The sequence below is a fragment of the Lucilia sericata genome, unplaced genomic scaffold (genome assembly GCF_015586225.1).
Source record: "Lucilia sericata isolate MDLA Ls3-8-SP2 unplaced genomic scaffold, ASM1558622v1 Contig000097F_arrow, whole genome shotgun sequence".
In the NCBI taxonomy this organism is placed as follows: Eukaryota; Metazoa; Arthropoda; class Insecta; order Diptera; family Calliphoridae; genus Lucilia; species Lucilia sericata.
The window spans coordinates 359,717-376,727 of record NW_023994129.1 but is presented as its reverse complement, the minus strand read 5'-3'; the positions used below and the strand labels follow the sequence as shown (position 1 = coordinate 376,727).

The 17,011-nt window shown below is 30.8% G+C and overlaps 4 protein-coding genes across 6 annotated transcripts in view; 2 read left to right on the top strand and 2 right to left on the bottom strand.

Moving 5' to 3' along the window:
- Positions 1–89: 89 nt before the first annotated feature.
- On the bottom strand, positions 90–1,579 carry LOC119599930. Its single transcript, XM_037949878.1, has 3 exons — positions 1,109–1,579; positions 468–1,046; positions 90–406 (listed from the first exon to the last, which is right to left on the bottom strand). Exons 1-3 carry the CDS (start codon positions 1,115–1,117, stop codon positions 137–139), a joined length of 858 nt encoding a protein of 285 aa, XP_037805806.1. The 5' UTR covers positions 1,118–1,579; the 3' UTR covers positions 90–136.
- Positions 1,580–2,121: 542 nt separating this feature from the next.
- On the top strand, positions 2,122–6,741 carry LOC119599928 (homeobox protein SMOX-3). Its single transcript, XM_037949876.1, has 3 exons — positions 2,122–2,754; positions 4,752–4,993; positions 5,053–6,741. Exons 1-3 carry the CDS (start codon positions 2,711–2,713, stop codon positions 6,039–6,041), a joined length of 1,275 nt encoding a protein of 424 aa, XP_037805804.1. The 5' UTR covers positions 2,122–2,710; the 3' UTR covers positions 6,042–6,741.
- Positions 6,742–6,925: 184 nt separating this feature from the next.
- On the top strand, positions 6,926–8,019 carry LOC119599934. Its single transcript, XM_037949881.1, has 3 exons — positions 6,926–7,129; positions 7,191–7,519; positions 7,600–8,019. Exons 1-3 carry the CDS (start codon positions 6,929–6,931, stop codon positions 7,988–7,990), a joined length of 921 nt encoding a protein of 306 aa, XP_037805809.1. The 5' UTR covers positions 6,926–6,928; the 3' UTR covers positions 7,991–8,019.
- Positions 7,990–17,011, bottom strand: part of LOC119599926 (flocculation protein FLO11) — a 48,412-nt gene continuing 39,390 nt past the window's right edge. The window contains exons 2-11 of one of the 3 annotated variants that reach the window (XM_037949873.1): positions 14,114–14,543; positions 10,831–14,050; positions 10,652–10,772; positions 10,264–10,592; positions 10,049–10,199; positions 9,388–9,987; positions 8,985–9,331; positions 8,631–8,905; positions 8,441–8,553; positions 7,990–8,340 (exon numbers count right to left, since the gene is read on the bottom strand). In XM_037949873.1, the coding sequence (XP_037805801.1) occupies positions 8,321–8,340; positions 8,441–8,553; positions 8,631–8,905; positions 8,985–9,331; positions 9,388–9,987; positions 10,049–10,199; positions 10,264–10,592; positions 10,652–10,772; positions 10,831–14,050; positions 14,114–14,543 (5,606 nt within the window). In that variant the 3' untranslated portion in view covers positions 7,990–8,320. Of the gene's footprint in view, positions 8,554–8,630; positions 8,906–8,984; positions 9,332–9,387; positions 9,988–10,048; positions 10,200–10,263; positions 10,593–10,651; positions 10,773–10,830; positions 14,051–14,113; positions 14,544–17,011 lie in introns of all 3 variants that reach the window. The other 2 variants (XM_037949871.1, XM_037949874.1) reach the window with 2 other exon arrangements.

Genomic DNA, 17,011 nt, shown 5'->3' with positions numbered 1-17,011 from the left:
AATTTTATATTTTCATTTAAAATTAATATTTATTTCAGAATATTTACAAATTGTTTTTTTTTTTTTTTTTTTTGTTTTCTTTTTATCATTTTCGTTTTATGTGGGTCTGTCCATTTTATAGAGGTTTGGGAGAGTTTTATGAGCAAAAACAACCAGCTGCTACAGTTACTGTCTTAAATTTCCATATTTGCCTTAAATTATCTGGTAATAAGGCCAAACTCGGATCTCTTTGCATATTGTCCCTTAGGGTGCGAAATGTCAATACATTAACTTTGTATTCCAGAGGTCGACATACTGAACCACTCCAACATTTTGGTCCCAACTCATTGCGTGAATGTTCGGAATGACAAATAGCATGAAGCAAATATCTTGGGAAATGATGTTGTCCCAAATCTAATACATCATTCTATAAGAAGAAGAGAAGGTAAGTTATTAAAGTTAATAAATACATAATAATTGTCCATTACCTTTATTTTGCAATCACATCCCCTGGCTGGTGAATTACCATTTCTTTTTGTCATATCTTCCTTGTTGGTTTCCACAACCAAATCATTATAGAAATCTTTGTAATTTGTTTCTGGAAATATATTCAAATTTGTTGGAATAATTTCTTCATTTTTTGAATTTTTTTGTGGCGTGAAAGGTTCAACTCCAAAAACGTCATCAAGCTCAGGAATATTTTGATATGATTTCATAGCATTCGTATTATGCATTAAATCATCATTATTATCGTATGCCAAATAGTTGGTTGGATTTTTTAATAAATTAACAAAATTATCATTACATTTACGAGACATTAAATCACGATCAAAATCCAAATTGTTACCGCACGGCAAATCGATTTGTTTTTCTGATTTATCATCTACACTTTTTAATTTCAAATCTTCCTCAATGTTGCCATTAAATGAATCTATGTTATTATCATCACTGAGTGATTTATACGAAGGAGCGTATAATGTCGTAGACGAAGATCTCAATAAACGATTGTCCATTAAACGATTACCACAAATAACACCGAATAAAACTGTTACCAATATAAAAGTGGTCTGTAAATATTACAAAAATATTATTATTTAATATTAAATTATTCTTTAGGTATTTTTCTCACCTTAGGCATAATGACCAAGTCTAACTTGTTGTGGTCACTTAAGAACAACTTCTGTTCTCTATATTAGCCATGTTATCAGCTTTTATAGATTTTTATACCATTATAAATACATATGTATATAAATAAGATAAAGAAAGGATTTATCTATTGTTTGGAATTTCTTGCATCAAATTACTTATTGTTTGGTCTTCGTTGTTATAATTAATGTATTTTATATTTAAACTTTCATTCATATTTCCATTATATTCAGACAACCACTGTCTAAGCATACTGTTAAGGTGTGTTTTAATGGGTTAAATCTTTTTACGTCAAAATATTTGGCTTTTGTTCTTATCAATGAATTTTATTTTTGGCAAGGATGTTTTTTAATTATGAATGGACATGTGTGAGCATATTAAAGTTTTTTGCAAGAGTAATTGATATACAAATTAACCTTGAAAGTAAAAGATTTGTAAAAAAATAATTTTCATATTCAAAGAGTATGGAAATTTTTTAGGCATTTAGCTTATGGTCTTCCGCTTTGACTTTTTAGTTTTTTGTTGAAAAATATGAAAATTAGTGGCATCAAACATTTTTTACAGCATTTTCTCAGACTGGGTTTTACAGATCTTATACTTTTTCAATTTTTTTCCTTTTAAAATCCATTTAAAATTTACATAGTCCTAAAGAATTTACTTGAAATGTCTTAAACCTATATTTCTAAAATAAAAACTTAAATTATAAATAATAATCTGTTTTTAAACATTTTTAAAAATATTTCTTTAAAAACAACAAAAAGCCACAATTTCCCATAATGGGGGTTGTCGAACATATTGATACACATATAAAATAAAATTTGAAAAAAAAAAAACAATAAACTATAGAAAAAATAACATATAAGAAAATAGACATTTATAAACCATCGAATAGTAAAACAATTTCTAAGGCTTCTTCTGGTCTAATGTACGAAAGTTAAAAAGTACAAAAACAAAAACATAAAAAAAAGAAATCCACGACTTTTAAAGAAACTAAACTATTCCCTAATTTAGTCTGGTCGGTGCTGTTGGCGGTGCAATATAGAATTAAAAATTTAAACTTAAAATTATTAATATTTTTTAAAAATACTTAAGAGAAAGCTTTAACCATTTATAAATATTATTGTAAACATAATAATGGTGCTAAAAAAATAGTTTCAAAATATTCACTTTAAGTTGGAAAAAATTATATAAATTTAAAGAAATATAAGAAAATCAATTTAAAAAATAAAATATATGTATATGTATAATAACGATTAGTTTATATTCACTGCTAAAGTCCCCTCTAAAACTCAAAGTGAAACCTTATAAATGAATTTTGAAAAAAATGGAAAACTAAACTGAGGCAAAAATACCAAAAGAAGCAAAACAAAAAATGTTTAAAAAATATTTTAAACAAACAAGAATGGAGCAGCACACGTACTAAACTCATGCATCTTTAAAAAATCTTAACAAACACACACATACACAATAAATTTGTCTTAATTTATTGTTATTAATTTATAAGTTAAAATACTAAATTTTAGTTAGTTTATTTTATTTTGATTTATTCAAATAAAATAAAAATTAAATATATTTCCTGTTTTGAATGGAAAAAGGCACAACTATGAAAAGGAAGCAACGGCGTTACAGGTAAAATCATTTATCAATATTCTTCAAAATGAATAACATATCGCTTATTTACTACAAGACTGGCATAGTCCACAAAAAAGTCGTTTCGAGACTTTTTAAACAAATCATGGTATTTGTAAAATTAAACCAGATTCAAATGTTAGAGTTAGGATTACGACAGTCTTGTAGTAAATAAGAGATATGTATATTTGAAATTGTTTCTTATACATACTATATATTTGCAATATAGGTGTGCACTTGTCATAAAAAGGTTTCCATTATAAATATTTTTGAATAAGCGCCTGCTTGTCTAACTGTCGGTCTGGCTAACCTTGTACAAGTACACGAATCATATCACATATGCCTGAGTACTTACGTATACATCTGTATTAGTTGGTATAGTACACAGTTAGTTTGTCAGCCAGTTAGTGAGTTAGTTAGCATGTTAGTATGTTAGTTAGTGAGTTAGTTAGTAAGTTTGGTAGTTAGATAGTTAGTTAGTTAGTTAGTTAGTTAGAGTAGATAGATAGATAGATAGATAGATAGATAGATAGATAGATAGATAGATAGATAGATAGATAGATAGATAGATAGATAGATGGATAGATAGATAGATAGATAGATAGATAGATAGATAGATAGATAGATAGATAGATAGATAGATAGATAGATAGATAGATAGATAGATAGATAGATAGATAGATAGATAGATAGATAGATAGATAGATAGATAGATAGATAGATAGAGATAGATAGATAGATAGATAGATAGATAGATAGATAGATAGATAGATAGATAAATATATAGATATATAGTTAGTTAGTTAGTTAGTTAGTTAGTTAGTTAGTTAGTTAGTTAGTTAGTTAGTTAGTTAGTTAGTTAGTTAGTTAGTGAAATTTCACTGGAATCGGACTAACCGCTTAGAAGTTACAGAATCATTTCCCTCCTTATTTCTATACCACTGTGTATTGCCCATTCACTAGAAGACTGGCATAATTCAAAAAAGTCCTTTTGAGAAAAACGACATTGCGTGTTTAATAACATTTTACTATTTTTAAATAACTTTTAAACAACTTAAGGGATTTGAAAAATTAAACCTGATTCCGATAGAGGAGATTGATGTGTTCATTTATTCGTGAAAATATGTATTTTAGTTTTTACGATACAACAAAAAAAAATCGACCTAATATCCACCAGTAATTATCTAATTTTAATGAAAAACCTAAATCGGCTTTTTTTGGTAAAATGTCTACCAAAATTTATGTTTCTCGGCATATTTAAATGATTTGGGCATTAAAAAAATATTAAACTTTTACGATCATAGTGAAGTAAAAACTTACCATGTCCAACGAAAGGCAATGCAACAATTTTCTTCAGTTATATGTATGTATATAATTTAACAACGTTTCGTATACCAAAACAAAAATGATATTTTTAGTAATGAAATAGAAAAACAAATAATCTAAAGAATTTATGTTATTTGATGCGTAAAAGACTGTTTAAAAAGAAATATAGTTTAAGACGAAAGAAAATAACATCAGTTACATCATAAACCACACAAACCAACATTACATGGGGCCAGCGGAATAGGACAAATCGTTAATCCTTATTTTTATTTTTAAATGGCTTTTTATAAATTTTTGAATAACTTTGACTTTAGGACACTATTAGTCACCCCTATATTTGCAGAACATGTATGTAATACAATGTATATGTATTTATTTTTCATTTGATATGTGTATGTAAGTGGGTTCTGAAAAGTACTAATACAAGCTCAGGTGGTAAATACAATGAATATATTAACACAAAAAAAAAACCCCTGAAATTGTTACCAGATATTTTCTAAGCATTATTAACGTTTCATGGAATTCTCCCCACATTCATTCGTGTGAATTGTTTTAGATATACATTTTCCAGCAATAGATAGAAAGATAATACCATACAATATTGTTTATTTTCTTCTATTATTTATTTTATTCTTTTATTTTCTCCTTGCAATATTTCCAAAATTACTTAGAACGACTTTCAATACAATACAATTACAAGAATTGGAAAGAGCTTTTCAACGTACTCATTATCCAGATGTATTTTTTCGTGAGGAATTGGCTGTGCGCATTGATTTAACCGAGGCTCGAGTTCAAGTATGGTTTCAAAATCGTCGTGCCAAATGGCGTAAACAAGAAAAAGTTGGGCTTAAAGACGGCGAGGATATACAATCTTATGATGATAGTGTCATGGCACATCTGGATCAACCTTTAGGTAGGTTAAGCGATAGGTTTGATGATAAATTAGTATTTTAATTGTTAATTATTATTTAGGTACAACATTGCTACCTGATACTCCGCCGCAATCCTCAAACTCTCTAGACAATGAAAGTAAAACACCCTTTAGTCATGAGAATGACAGTGCTGGAGATAGAGCAGATGATAGTATTGTCGGGGATGGTGGGGTTACAACACCTTCACGTATGTCTCCCAATATATTTCTTAATCTAAATATTGATCACATGGGTCTAGAACGGGGTGGAAGTTTGTCAATGGAATGGTCAACTTATCCTCCCTCTACATTAGCAAACAACAGTTTGGTAGCAATGCCTTCCACATCGACAAAATCACCACCACTTTCATTTCAATCGCTACCACCTACCTCTTCATCATCGATGATGAAAACTCAAGATGAACTTATTCTTCAACAGCACCAACATCAGCAGCAGCAGCAGCATTGCGATAATCAAAATGTACAGAACCTAATCAGTGATAGTTGTTTCAATGGCTCTTTGGATTTAGTTGATAACAACACTTCCACCTCAACATATGATGAAATGAAATTCTTAAATGTTGATCAATACACCATTGAACAATTGAAGGCCGAGTGTATTTTAAATATGGATCAAACATTATCTCTGGACGATGGCGAAAAGAATCAACATATTAATTTACAAAATTCCCTCACACAAACATTGTCATTTGAACATTTACAACAGCCATTAAATCAAGTATCCTCCCACAGTCATCATTCAATGTTTCAGCATGAACAAACCCAAGAAAGTGATCAATATATTCTATCCAACAATTGTCATCATCAACACCTTCAAAATATAAATACATCTCACATACAAATGCAAAATATGCAACAATTTAACAACGATCCACTGCATCAACATCTGCACTCGTTAAGTATGGATTTACCCGTATTCAGTTTGACGGGCATGGGTTCTAAATCACCACCTCTACTGACATTAGATAAACCTTTGTCATTGAACATCGGTGTGGATGGTATTAGTGATTTAGTAGATGATAAATTTTAGAATATAAACTTTTAGAGAATAAGGGCGGGTATATCTTTTAAGTTACAAATATTCCATTCTGCAATCATTTTCAATTGTGTCATGATGCATTCTCTTGGAAAATTTTGTCGTTTTATTTGAAGATATTTAAATTCCTTCATTTAAATTAAGTAGTCTATTAACTACATAGCCTATAGATTAGGCTATTGACTAATCTATTATCTATTCAATTAACAAATCTATAAACTGTTCTATTTAGTAAATAGAATGAATAGAATGACAGGTAGAAAAATGGCTCCAGATTTTTATTACAGAAATTCCAATTTATTGCCTTAATAGGTTATCGTGCTAAGAATTGTAAATTTCTACGATACAATTGAAAATGGTTTAGTAAAAGGTTGTGTAAGGATGGTTCTTTCATAATTTTTGTTTATGTATTTATTTATCTTTTATTCTAGTCAAATTTTGTAAATTAATTTAAATTTATTAGTTTAATTTGTATGTTAAATACAACTTTTTATTTTAATTACAAACAAATATAAATTGAATATACATACATTAGTTATAATTTATTTGCACTAAAATTTTAGTCTAAGAAGATAATTGTTTCATAAACCTTCATACGTATGTACATACTTAAATATGTATGTATATTGTAGTTAACGAAAAAAAAAATAACATTCAATTAAACAAATTCTACAATAAAATAATGATTTTTAAAACCGTCTAAAATAACATGGTAAAAAATGTTTAGTAACTATTTTTGTATCCATTTTAATCTATAACAATTTCTATTAATAATGCAATACTTTTGCATATTTAATATGATATTGGCATGACCCAATTTTATAGGAATCATATACTTTGTCTTTGTTGGCAATAACACAATACAATTTCTACTTTTCACAATGAAACATTTCCTTGTTTTTATCGCATGGAATGTGCTCTTGCTTTCTATGGCAAATGAAACTAAATATTGTCATGAGATTTTCGAAGATAAACATGTGAAAAGAATTAGTTGGTTATACTTAAAACAGTGTCTTACAATAATCAACGGAGAGGACATTTCAAAAGATATTGGAGAAAATATATGGCGTTTAATGAAAATTGTTAGTATTAATAATAAAAATTAATTTAGTCTTCTAATAGGTTTAAGTATTTTAATTGTAGGCATTTGATTCCTTGGACAATATACCAGCCGATTCATACAAATATATGGGTTATTCCTTAACGTTTATACCTATTAAAGAATTGCGTAACATAAGCATGGAAAATGTGGATGTAGTAGAGGCATTTGGTGCTATACGTTCTTCCCTTAATAAACAACATCAAGATGGTTTTGAGACAGAACAATTAAATATTCTAGCACAAAAAGTACGTGAAGAATGGCAGGGAAAAAATCCTTTTACCTATTCAGAATATGATCTCAAGTCCATGGGAGAAATTCTATGCTATTTAAATGCAACCGATATTGAAAATATACATGCCGATGCATTTAAGTATGAAATTAAATAACAAATATTATTAATGAGAATCTTTAAGTTTACATAATGTATTATATTCTGAAATTTTGATATAGGGAAGCGGCTGAATGGATTGGAATGATAGAAAAGTGCCCTAAGGATCGTTTACAGGCCCTAGCAAATCTTGCTAAAAGGCCTGAAGCATTTGGCGAACCCCAGAAATGGTCGAAAATAGATGTTTGTGCACAATCAGTAGTAACTTTATATCATATTGACTTCAAGTCCCTACTTTTTCAGGTCAGCATTATAGGCAACATTTTAAATGGTTTAACTGCTTCAGAAATTAACTCAATAGCCCCAGACAAACTACAATTAAATACATTTTATACAACTTCAAATACAAAGCAACCATCTATAAACAGAACTCGTAAGGACAGAAAACCCCTTACACCAATCGAGAATTCTACACAATTATTTGAAACACATACAAATAAAACAGATTACTAAAGTTATTATGCATAGTTATCTCATAAATACATTATTTATTAATATATGAAATTAGTGTTTATATTTTGAATAAAATTAAAACAAATTTACAAAAATTCTTAACAAAATTACATACAAAGTACGAATAGATGAAATGTTAAACAATTACCCTTCCCAATTCGTTTAGTTAGATATAGTAAATATATTTGAAAAATTTATCTTATAAATAATTTCAAATTTAATAAAGCTGCATAAATATATAATGATGAATGAAATTATAATTAAACATCATCATTGGTTGCTAAAGCTGATAATAATTGAAATTTAGCAGCAATGAATTTTGTTTGTAGTTTATAAAAACAAGAATAACACTTAAACGAGAAAAGTAATAGAATAAAAATAAAAGATAAAAAGATAAAATATTAACTTATTATAGGTAATAAATTTATGAAGAAGATAATAAACTATTACGTGAACTTGGACGTTCAATGGTCATTGTTTGTTGTGGTACTTGGCTATCGGGGCTAATACCAAGGCCGGAATATATTTCCTTCATAACGAATAATATAGTATCCTCGGAATCCCTAAAAAATAAATAATACACATTATAAATCGAAATGTTACTAAAATAATTTTTACTCGTATAAAGAACTTCACATACCAATAACACACATGACTGCTTAAAGCAAATATATACTCATTAATGAACTCCAATGGAGCTTCTTGCAATACATAATCAACACGCTTGGAATCGTTAAGTTTGCCCAAGGGCAAGTCGATTTCTACCACATCATCGGACATATGGGTAGATACTGAATCGGTTCTTGGTCGGGGAGCAGCAGTTGCTCCGTTGTGTGAATCGTTTCCAGATGTTAATTTGTCATTGGAGTTTTGATTATGGTTTTGTTGCTCTAATTCCATTTGCATTTGAATGACCTGCAAAAAATGAGAGTAAAATATTGTTTCATGAGAAATATATTTTTTGTTGAATATTAAATTTGAAACTAAATCTTACCTTATCAACTTCTTTTTCCATTAACTCTTCAGCTTCTTTCGTAGATTTGGATGCGGAACCAAATATGTTAACACTGTCCAGAGTCGTTTTAAATTTATCTAAGAAACGATTTTTTAAATCCATGCTAACACGTGTCATAGTTTCTTTTAATTCTAAATGCATTCGTTTGCGTCCTTTATGATGTGGAATCAAAACAGGACGTACACCACTTAAATCGGGATTAACTAAAGCTTCAATGCGATAGGCAACAGGATCATAAGGATGGAATATATTATAGAAACCGGGACAGGTTGGCAGGCGGAAATCTAGGCCCAACTTATCAATGCCTCGAATGGTAACAAACATACCTTTAATGAATAAAAGTTAGTAACAACTCACTGAAAACAATAAATGTGTGTTTTACCTATGGGTGAACCCAAAGCAAAGAACTTTTTAGGTTGGAAAATTAATTGACCGTAATTGATGAAAGGTTGTCCAGTTCCAGCCGGTCCCATAGTGTAGCTTATTTGCTTATTATCTTCTAGTTGATTCGAATCCATTTGGGTGTTAGAAGTGGATGGAGTTAAAAATTCATCTGGATTTTCAAGATTTTTTTCTTCACTCTCTTTTATGGGATTTTGATGACAAAGCAAATCGAAAAGTATGAGAGAGCCCAAACTATGACCAGCCAATGAAACGCCACCATTAAATTCAGGATGTCTTTCGCGATATTTCAAATATAAAGTATTCATCGATTGAACGATTGTATTCATAATTTTTTGACAAAATGTGGGGCTAGTATAGAAAAGTATATCCAATAGGGTGTCGTTGGTGAAATTCCTTAATTTAGGTATGGATTCTAATGTAATCATACGTAATTTTTCATCTATTCCCATTTCAACGGAGTGTAAATGACTGTGCCAGGATATTGGCAGAACTTCAACGCGTCCAACCAAACCCAAATCAGTAGAGTTTTTATAATGACTCTGAACCAATTGGCGAGCAATAGTACGAAAATCTTCAACTGCATAGTAAAAACAAAACGTGCATCATTTTGTAAAAACTATGGAAACTTTTTAACTTACCAACTTCTTCTACAGATCTTAACTTTAAATCACAAGCGGAGCCAATGCCATGTACCATAAACAATAAATGGTCTACCTTTTGCGATTCACCCTGTTCAATATTAAAATCATCCAAGTCCCGTTTAACAACGCGAGGTCTAGTGGCAGTTTGCTGTTTTTTTTTCACAAAGGAAACATATTTAGTTAATTTCTAATTAGAGAAAAATAAAACTTACCGTAGTTCCACCCCAGGCATCAGCATTTTGTTGTTGTTGAAAGTGTACTATAACTGTGGGACCATGAAATACTACTTGTTCTCCCATGCCCAAAATAATTGTTTTATGCCAAACTCCACTCTCAGCGGCTTGTTTATATTCGTTTTCTAATACCTCGGCGGTCTGTTCCTCATACGGAACATATTTCGAATCAACGGCTTTGTAGAACCAGGAACAACGACGCACTTCAATTGGTTCACTTTCCCAATATACGCTCATTTTCTTGCGTTCACTTATATTGACGTCATAACGACCACCCTCAACAGCAACTATATTTGGTTTTTCATTTTCTAGAAAAACGCGATATGTGAATTTGTACATACTCTCAGCCTAACTTAACTACACTTACCATTTTCCATTAAAAGACTTGTTTCCAGAAGAGCTGAATCATAATGACTGAATGGAACCCAAATTTGTTTGTCACTTATGGTGCGTTTGAAAAACCAATGTTTAACAGCTGGTTTATAAGACTAAAATAAAGAAACCAATTAAATGTCATCTAATATATAAATAGTTGCTTAAACTTACCACACTGGCCGAGGTAGTAGCAGATTTATCATTAGATAAAATATTCGCCATTCTTAATTCTTTTAAAATTTCCTCTGGTAGATCTTCGTAATGTTTAATGTTCGTATCCGTTTCTGTAGAGTCCTGTTCCAAAACTGCACTATTATCAACACTTTTGTTTTCCTCTTTTCCTACTGATTTCTCGCTACTCTCTGTTATGGATAAATTGGCCGCAATTGATTTTTGTCCTGCTGTGGAATTACTGAATTCCGAAAATTCCGAGCAAGCAGATGAAGGAGGTTCTACCAAGTTCGATATTGGTGTTAAAGAACGTTGTTGTATATTTTTAATACCTAAACCGCTGTGAACTAAATCGTAATTTAAATCACCCACAGCACTTGCGTCTTTTGGTGGTGGGTTATTGAAAAAATATTGTATACGTTGTTCTTCGTTTGTTGCCACACTAGGAGCAGTTACTTCAACTGTTTGTTGTTGAGATTGTGTTACTTGTTGGACAGGGAATGAATCAAAAAATGTTGCAGGATCTTTAGCAATTTCTTGCTCTTGATTTGTTTGATTGAAATAATTTGAAAATCTGTTGACAATTTCAGGCTGTTGATTTTGACTTGTAGTAGTTTCCTGTTGAACAGTAGTATTTGCTGGTTTTATAGGAGCAACAGGTTCTGATTGTGTGAAGCTTTCAAATCCTATAGGTGGTGGAACGTTGCCTTGCACGAATGCTTCGTTAAGCTGTTTGGTGATATCGTTTTTCTCCTCTAGAACTGCTGGTACTAATCCTAAACTTGTTGGTAGAGTAGGAAAGAAGGCAGTAATAGGTGGTTGTATTGGTGTGTATGGTTGAATAGGTATTAAATCTTGCTTAACATCTAAACCCGAGGGGCTTACATCAGTTTTGCCAACAGTGGTAAAAAAGTTAGTCGTATCTCCCTGTGCAGATTCTTTTGGTTGTGATAATTGTTGGTTACTTTCTTTATTTGGAGCAGGTTGAGAAAAGAAGTTAACTGCACTGCTAGAGTTATCCAAACTAGGTTCTGCAGCAGGCAATGTTGCAAAGAAATTAAGGTCGCCCGAGCCAGTTGATGGTTGAGGAGTAAAGAAGTTCGCCAATATTGGTTGGCTTACTGCTGGTTTTGTAGTTTCAGTAGCAGAACCTCTACGATATGGATTATTCGAGTTGTGTTGTGTAGTGATGGGCGGTAATGTTAGGGTTTTAGTCTCTGAAGATGGCTCAACTGTTAATGATAGCTTGCGTATTGTTTCTTCCAAGGGATCTGCTAATGCTTGGTTTTGTATTTCAGTATTATTATCTTCTACAACCGGTTCAATAGGTTCAATTACGGGTTGTGTATCTTTATTGTCAACGAATTGTGAATTTGTGTCTTGTGTAGGAACCTGAGTTTCAGATGAATCTAATAGTTTCGTGACTTCAGTAGTTGTACTGTGTTCTGGTACGTTAGTATTTTCTTTAGTTGGAGCAAAATACAAAGGGACAGTTTGTACTGTTTCGATAGATTTCTGTTCTGTTACAGGAGTTGCAAAGAATGGAACGTTTTGGGTTGGTGGCTCTATTTTACTGTCGCCTACTTGTGGATCATTCGAAGAAATACTTTCTATTGCTTCGTTAGATTTAAGATCATCAACGGATGGCGTAAACAGAGGAACACTTTGTGCTGTATCTTTTGTATCAGACGCAAATAAAGGAACACTCTGAGCAGAATTGTTAGTTATCAATTCTGCAGCAGGTGGAGGAGCAAACGAAGGTATACTTTGTATTGGTTCGTTAGTTATCAATTCTCCTACAGAAGGTGGTGCAAACAAGGCCACGCTTTGAGGTGTAGCAAAGCTAGGATTAGATTTTAATTCTCCTACAGTAGGAGGAGGAGCAAATAATGGAACACTAGCTTTAAATTCTTCCACAGGAGGAGCCACCAAAGGAACACTTTGATTTGTTCCAAAACTTGGATTTGATGTTATTTGCCCAACAGAAGTAGGTGGAGCAAATAAGGGAACACTTTGAGGGGTAGCAACAGTTGGTGGTGTAGGAAATGTAGGTAAAGATTGATTTATAACATGAATAGGGGCAGTTTCTTGTGGGGTTAAAGGATTTTTATAAAGTTTAGTTCCCTTTTGTAAACGGTAAGATGTAGGTCCACTTGCAGGCGGAGGAACTTTATGATCTACAGTTGGTGGTGGAAATTGAGGTGTACTTTCTTGGTTACTTGATGGTAAGTGCTTTGTTGGATCAAATAAAGCTACTGGAGAAACACTATCTAATGTCGGTTGTGTAGGATTAGATTGCGTTGGGTTGAAAAATGTTGGAACAGACTGTTCATTTGCATTTGGTGGCAAATGTGAACTGCTTGGGCGTGATGGAGGCCTAGATGGGGGTTTTTGGATTTGCGAAGGTTGATTGCTAGGAATCGAATTTATTTGAGGTGGCAAGTTAGATGGATTAAAGAAGGAAATTTGAGTTTGTGATGTCTCTGTAGATGAAGATGTCTTACTTTGGAATAAAACTGAAGCTGGTGGTAGTTGCGCTGTAGTAGGTTGTGGATTGAAAAAGTTATTTGACTGCGTATTAGAATTACTATCATATGGTGTGAAAGGAGTAGGTTCAGATTCTTGGCCAATAAAGAATGAAGAAGGTTGGTTATTTTGGGAGGTCGATTGCTGACCACTTAACGAAGGTGGCACGAAATAGTTTGTTGGTGGAGGTGGTCCAGTAAAATAGTTATTTTGTTGATCAACAACTGGAGCAGGGGGTTTATTTTGCGTTAAGGATCCTGTCGCAGATTGTACAAGACCTGTGATATTTTGCAATACACCTGCTGGAGCAAGACTGCTTATTTTTGAAAATAAACCACTATTATTTTTACGTTCTTCAGTTTTTTGCTCATCGGCCGTGGGATATTGTGATTGTTGATAATAATTGTTTGCGGGGTTTCCACCGTACGAGGTGTCGTAAGAAATTGGAGCACTTACAGTTGATGGATCTAATGTAGTAACTGGATGGGCAGTTTGATCTGACAGTCCAGGTATTGGAGCGTACAATTTCTTTTTAGAAGAAAAACGAAAATTATTTTGTCCACCTACATTAGCGGGGGGAGCCCCACTTGCTGACGGTATTGAAGGAACTTCAGCCGGTGTGTAAAACTTTGGAGGTTCTACTGGTTGTGGTGGTACACTTGTCTGTGTATCTTGAGTCAATGTGTCAGGTGTACTAAATTTTAGTTTATGTTTAGAAGATTCTTGCTAAAAAAAAGTATTTATATTTGAAACTTACCTCGCAAAATAATTACCACCGGCAGGTGGTGCATTAAAGGGTGGAGGTGCTTGAGGTAAACCTGCCTGTTGGTGATGTTGCTGTTGATTGTAAGTTGGTTGTATATCCAATTGTGGAACTAAAGGATTACTATTCAAATCCTGTTGACCTTGATCATATGTTGGTGTTGTTTCTCGACTCGAAATGGCTGTTATGCGCTTGGAAAATGTTGAAAATACATTAGAAGCCACCGAAGGCAAAGCTGAGAACGAAGAAGCCGCTTGACTCAATATAGAATCACTATTAACGCCTGGATTTGTTTGTTCCAATAGGGGATTAGGTTCGTTGCTATCAGTTGTTTGGCTTTCTTCATTCGAAGCGTTTAAATTGATTTCATCAAGATTTTCGGTATCCAACGATGAAGATCCCAATGTTACCAATGATTTGTGTTCTGAAAATGAAGAATCAAGAGAAATATATTTTATTTAAGAAGCTTCAAGTTAATTTTTCTTAACTCTCACGGATTTATATTTGGTTTACAATTCAAATCTTAATTTATGTAATTTTTAACATTTATTTTGTTGGAAAAAACCCTCTATTATTAAAATTGGTTAATTACTTGATCTTAAATTAACAATTAGCAATTATAATTAGTTAACGTAATTATAGTGGTATTAAAAAATATGTATATAGTTCTAAACAAGTTACATTTCAATACAAATTTACCCTTTGTCTTTTAGAATATTTGGCCTTGATGTGGGGTAAAAACTAAATATGAAGAAGAAGTTTATAAAGAGTATTCTAACTTAAAAGTTGTTTATTAAAGTGTTGTTTTCGATGCAACGAAGAAAACCCCTTTAATAAATTGTATCTAATAATAAGTTATTCTTCAATTATTATTTACATTAGATATCCATTACAACAAAATATAGAAAAATAGTTTTTTATTAATTTCGTGAGAAAAGTTAAATGAATTTTTACTTTTTTGTAATTTACTTATTTATTTTATTGTCTTGTTAAATATACGAAAAATGATTATAAATGTTTTAATTAATTTATCATTATAATTAGTTATGCATAAAATAACAAAAAAATAATAATTATAATAAAAATAAAAAATTATTGCAAATTACATATTGAACGTTCGTAAGGCAAATTGCGTCAATATTTACAAAATCAACAAAATCAACGCTGTGATTGTTTTAAAATGCCTGGTTTTAAGCAGTTTCTGATTTTGTTCATCGGACATTGACGATCGTAGTATTTAGAGTTTTCTTTAGGGTTAATGATTATTTAATTATACATTTTATTTGCATTTTATAGCTACATGTATGTAGTTATTGCACGTTTTATGGATTCTTTTTGCTTAAATTGTAAGCGCGTTTTGTGTTTATAAGTCATAAATTAAAGAATTATTAACAAATATTATAAATATGTGTTTATTTTTTGTAAAACGCAGTTATTTTGAAACAAATTTAATATATAAAATAAACTACGTTATAAAGCTTTTTAAAATTCAGGACACAATACGTGTATTTTTTTTTTTTTTTTTTTTTTTTTTTTGTCGATTGTGGTTTTTTCTAAAACTGATGTCATTTAATTTTGATTTTTTGCTTGTTTTTATGAAAGTGTTAAGTAATGTTAAACAAAAATACTTTAAATACAGATATAGAATAAAGATATATGTTTAGATAACAAAACCGTTAACGTCATACATTTGAGTAGGATCTAAATTAGTTTTTGACTATTTCTGCGTAGAAAAATTACTTATTCCCCAAGTATAAAATGAATTTGTGGTTGAAATTTGAATTCTAATTATTATGTGGAAAATCCCTTATTTAAAGCTGTAGAAACAAAAACAGCAATCTCCATTTTTTTCACGGCCTAAGCATTTGACATCGATTTTCGTTCAAGTAAGTAGTAGGAAGATGGAGATTGCTAACTTTGTTTCTACACCGCTCAATTATTAATATGCATCAGCTGCTGCATAAAATCTAAACTAAATTTTAGAAAACAATACTGTTTAATCTCATTTATTTCCAGATTTACTTCATTAAACACCTTCGCATTTTAGAACGAATTTTAATTGTCTTTTTATACCAACAATCTGGTTGCATTTTAAAATTCCACAATTTTATCAATTAAACGATATTTTTGTTTAGCTTAAAAAAGTATTTATTAAAAATTCTTAACAATAATAAAACAAAAATAATTACTTTGTATTTGAACCTGTTTCTTTTTTATTTTATTTTTTTTTTTTTCATAAGATTTACATACTTTTTGTTTAACACCTGACTTAAATTATTTGTATTTTTGTTTCGTTCGGCGGGTAAATTATAATCTTATACCTGTCCAATATAAAATTGATAAATTAAAAAAATATATAAAATAAATTATAATTTTACTTACTTGCCCCAACCACTTCATAAAAAACAACAATTAAAAGTAACAACAGCCGCAATACAAAAACAAATACATTTTATTTTAATTCTAAAGTTTTTTGTATTTTTATGAATTAAAGAAATAACGCGCAAAAAGTGTTAAATAATATATTTTATTAAATTTAAATGAGGATATTAAAAATAATTAAAAAATAGCACAGTAGGACTTTAGTATAATAAAATAACTAACAAAACAAATTCATTCCAATGGATTGATATTGTCACTACTTAGAAAGCATATCGATGTAACTGCTTCGAAATCGTCATCAATATATGTTTATGGGTTTGTTTGAAGTCTTTAGATTGGACCAATTTTCTTAAAATTTTCAACGTGTCTTCCTGTATGTCTGGAAGGAACTATGGGGTTCGAAGTTTCAAGTAAGCGAGGTGCCACGCCCACATACATATTTAGTATTAATAATAGCATATTTTAGAAACTGCATCAGCTCAAATTTGATATGGACAACTTAATGGACAT